This window comes from Sinocyclocheilus rhinocerous, unplaced genomic scaffold (genome assembly GCF_001515625.1).
Source record: "Sinocyclocheilus rhinocerous isolate Xijiao unplaced genomic scaffold, SAMN03320098_v1.1 scaffold1965, whole genome shotgun sequence".
Lineage (NCBI taxonomy): Eukaryota > Metazoa > Chordata > Actinopteri > Cypriniformes > Cyprinidae > Sinocyclocheilus > Sinocyclocheilus rhinocerous.
Genome location: NW_015625577.1, coordinates 1,902,934 through 1,907,431, shown reverse-complemented (window position 1 = coordinate 1,907,431; position 4,498 = coordinate 1,902,934). Strand labels below are relative to the sequence as shown.

The 4,498-nt window shown below is 37.0% G+C and overlaps 1 protein-coding gene across 1 annotated transcript in view; it reads left to right on the top strand.

The window, feature by feature from the left end:
- Positions 1-3,564, top strand: part of fhdc4 (FH2 domain containing 4) — a 12,627-nt gene extending 9,063 nt beyond the window's left edge. The window contains exon 12 of the mRNA XM_016568484.1: positions 1,067-3,564. Coding sequence (XP_016423970.1) covers positions 1,067-2,143 — 1,077 coding nt within the window. The 3' untranslated portion in view covers positions 2,144-3,564. The remainder of the gene's footprint in view (positions 1-1,066) is intronic.
- The last annotated feature ends 934 nt before the right edge of the window (positions 3,565-4,498 follow it).

Sequence of the window (4,498 nt, the reverse complement as noted above, 5' to 3'; positions counted from 1 at the left end):
CCAAAAATTATTGCGGTCATGTACATATATTGCGCGATAAGTCAATATATTGATCATTGCGACAGGCCTACTCCTGGGAAGGTTCACCACTGTTCCAAGTTTTCTCTATTTGTGGATAATGGCTCGGACCGTGGTTCACTGGAGTCCCAAAGCCTTAGAAATGGCTTAATAACCCTTTCCAGACGGATACACGTCAACTATTTTGTTTCTCATCTGTTCTTGAATTTCTTTAGATCGTGGCATGATGTGTTGCTCTATAAGCATGCTTCACTTTGTCAGACAGGTTCTATTTAAGTGATTTCTTGATTCAAGAGGTCTGGCAGTAATCAGGCCTGCGTGTGGCTAGTGAAATTTAACTCAGCTTTCTAAAATAATGTGGTTAACCATAGTTCTTTCATAATTTAACAGGAGGGGGCAATTCATTTTTCACGTAGGGCCAGGTAGGTTTGGACAGCTTTTTTCCCTTAATAAATGAAATCATCATTTAAAAACTGCATTTTGTATTTACTTGCATTATCTTTGTGTAATATTAAAATTTGTTTGATGATCTGCATCTTTTAAGTGTAACAAATACACACAAAAAAAAAAACAGGAAGGGGGCAAAAACCTTTTCATGGCACTGTATATTGTTACAATTTTTTTTTTTAAACGTCTAGTTCTATTGAACTTTCTAAAATGTATCACTGTTGCCACAAAAATATAAAGTGACAACTGTTTTCAGTATTGATAAAAAATATTTCTTGAGCAGTAGATATTTAGATATTAGAATGATTTGTGAAGGATCATGTGACATACATTTAAATATCAGGGTCATTACTTTAGGCAATTATAAATAGTAAATAGTAAATATTAAATATTTAAATAACAAATATGATTTCTGTTCGAATTTGTATTTTATTAGTGTTCAGATATTGTCACTTTAAAAAGACAAAAAAAGTTTTGTCATGATTTCAGTAATGGCTGCAACAGACGTCTGTAATGATATTGTTCATCCTCCTCAACCAGGTAAAAAAGAGTTTAAAAAAATAATGACCTTAAGCCCGTTTCATTTCTCTTCTCCATATAGGAGAATCTTGAACGAGAAATGGTGGAGGTGAAGCGCAGACAGCGAGAGCGTACTCAGATCGCGACCAAACGACGTTCCACCGCCACCTGCTCCTCACGAGACAAAGACATTGAAGGAGTTGCTCTGGAGTCCATCCTACAGAGGTTGAACAGCCGCCAGTCCCGCCGTAGAGCCGGGACCAGTTCCCCCTCACAGGGCAATCTTACTGAGACCACCATGCCGGAGAAACGCCCCGCTGACAACAGAGAGGTCAAGAGAGACAGCTGGATCAAAAGTGCCATGCAATCCCCTTTGATTAAGGAGAGCGTTGATAAAGATGAGACACCCAAGCACCCAGAGATTACAATCTCAAGCCCAGTGCAGAAAAGTGCCAATTCCTCAATCAATCAACGTGTCTCTGTATTCACGGTGCAGGAGGAAGAAGATGTGCAGACAGAGATAGAGGTGCAAAATATGAGAGAGGTGTCACGGAAAGTTTTGCAATACCAGTCCAGTCGAAGTAGCATTTCATCCAGCGAGGCCCTGTCACCGATCCTGTCTCCCAGGCAGACATTCTTCCAGGAAGACAGAAGACTGCTGATCGTGACCATAGAAGAAAACACATCTAAATCCAGCTCTCTGCTGCAGAACGGCCAGATCATCAATCGCCGGCACACAATCGCACTTCCCGAGGCCAGTTGTGGAAATACCAGCCAAGAGGATCTGTTTGTGCCTAGTAATCTAAACGCATCTCCGGCTCCCTCTATAGGTGTTATTGGAAAAGGGAAATCTGTGGATTGTGGTATGATTGCCACATTGCAAAACTCTACAGAGACTGTTAAAGATTCAGACACCAAGCCACTTAATTCTCAAGAGGAATCACAATCTGTTGACTCATCACAATCACAATCGGTCGAGCTGGAGGCGAAGACTGAAGAGACAGTGCCTAGCTTGCAGTTTAGTACTGGGAAGAGAAATAGCCAAACAATATCATTTAAAAGCACTAAAGAGGGCTTCAGCCTTATGTCTTTATTTAAGCGTTGGCGTGAAAAAGAATCAAAATCAAAAGAGCTTGATTCTGACAGCGTAGACCCATGATCTTAAAAACATGTTTTCTATTTATTCAGGCATTCATGCTAGGTGTCATGCTGCGTTTATGGAAAACAAGCTTGGTGCTCTGTCACTGTTGCTTGCTGAAACAGTGAATAGACATTTATTTCCATGTCTACTATAAAAGGAGAAAAAATAATGCACATGCAATTACACAGCATCTAAAAACAGTGTTGAGATCAGTAGAAAATGACACATTTTGCCTGCAGTGTGCTTTCTTCAACACAAGGGGGCAGTACATGACATTTTCCATGATGATACTGCATCTGTATCTGCAAAAATGAACCATTCACAATGCCAAGATTAAGACTAATTATCCTTATTTTATATTATATACTAAGCAATCAAAATAGCTGGTTAACTTGACTGTTATTCACCGCATAAAACCACAAATTGTAACAAAAATATTTTTTCTTTGAAAATATGTACTCTTTGAGTACACAGTCAGACAGTGTGTTGTCTGATGAAGAATGTAATGTTTATTATTATCAATTGTTATTATTATTCTATTGACATGATGTGGCTTGTACCACATCATGTTTCTGAAAATTGCCTCTGAATGGTCATTGTAGGTCTGAAATGATGACAGACCAGTCCACGGATCAAAACACTCGCCTACATGATGAAATTGGGAATAGAGAGTTTCATGTAATTTGTGGTTTTCAGTGCTCTAGAAATGAAAGAAGGCCTTTTATTTGAGTCATTGCTGGTAAGACCTCTGCATTTGATTCTCAATATAAGATTTCAAGAAAATTTAGAGACCATGTTCCAGTTAGGAGTCAATCATACACTAAGATGTTTACGTGCATTTTTATATGGTGTTATTTCTGCTGCTGACATGGCGTTAAATCATAAATAAATAAATATGGTGTTATTTTTCACGTTTTAGGCCAGCTATATTTATCTTTTGTGTGTGTGTGTGTGTGTGTGTATATTATGTAGATGTGACGATAACAAGATCTCCTGTGCTACTTGATGGTTGTAAATGTTTTAGCCTGCTGAGCTTCTGACTAATGAGAAGCTAAAGGGGGCTTATCCTCGATAAAGACATTGAGGCTTAGTTAGGGAGAATAGATAACGTCATAGGGTCCCCACAGGTCTGCATTAGGTGCTCTAAGTGCCTTCTAGACAGCCTGAGACCCTGTGGGGGTGGAGTTTTGGGGGAAGGGTGTTTGGCTGATTGTGTGAGTGAATCATCATCAGTTTCAAAGAACTGAGAATAAAGGGTCAAGCACTGATTGAATGTCACAACATGCTATGGTTATAGGACAGCTGATACTGAAAATGGTTCTTTGGAATGTGTCGGATATAAAAAAGCCTAGGAACTGTGTAATATGTATGATTTTACATGTACATGTAAATGCTGGATGCTGTTTATTTCAGATGCTTGAAGAGACGTATTTAATTTCTTTAAATATATATGAATAAACACTTTGTAAATTTAATAACAGAAATGTTGGAATGATAGGTCTTTATCACAGTACAAAAACACAAAATTATTAAATTATTATTATATAAAACACAAAATTTTGATTAACCAATATTTAATAGTATAATATAAAATATAAATGTGTTAAAGATGAAATAATTAAATTTGTTAAATTATTTTTTATAAAACAAGATTATCATTACAAGTATATAATATATTGGTTGCAAGCATAATAGAAAATTTCATTTTTCAAAGTTATTATTATTATACAACAAAATTTTAACCAATAAATATTGACCAATATTAACCAACCAATAAATAAATATAAAATTATCTATTGGTTGGAAGTGTAATATAAAATTAACTAAGTAATTAATAAAAAATAACATCAGCTGACCTTTTTTGGGGGGGGCAGAGCACACCATGATGCACATGACAGACAAATGTATAATAATGTTAAGTCTATGTCTTAATGTCTGCTGACATGGCTCGGGAGACAGTCTGCCTCTGCCATCTGGCTGCCTTAGGCTGGATGCAGTCTCCATAGCAACCACCACCTTCATAATGAAAGCCCAAGACTTCAGTCATACCTCCCCCACCCAACTGTAAACAAAGCCCAACCCTTAGACTATGCAGCCTCATAACCCCACCCATACAGCCTTTCACTTATCTCATCTATGGTCATAAATTGACTTTTTTTTTTTGGCAGATTTGGGTTTAAGAAAAAAAAAAAGGACCAGATGTTTTCCTATCTTAAAGGGGTCATAAGATGCGATTTAAGTTTTTCCTTTCTCTTTGGAGTGTTACAAACTCTTGGTGCATAAAGAAGATCTGTAAAGTTGCAAAGATTAAAGTCTCAAATCCAAAGAGATATTCTTTATAAAAGTTAAGAGTCAACCACTCCTACCTAAAAC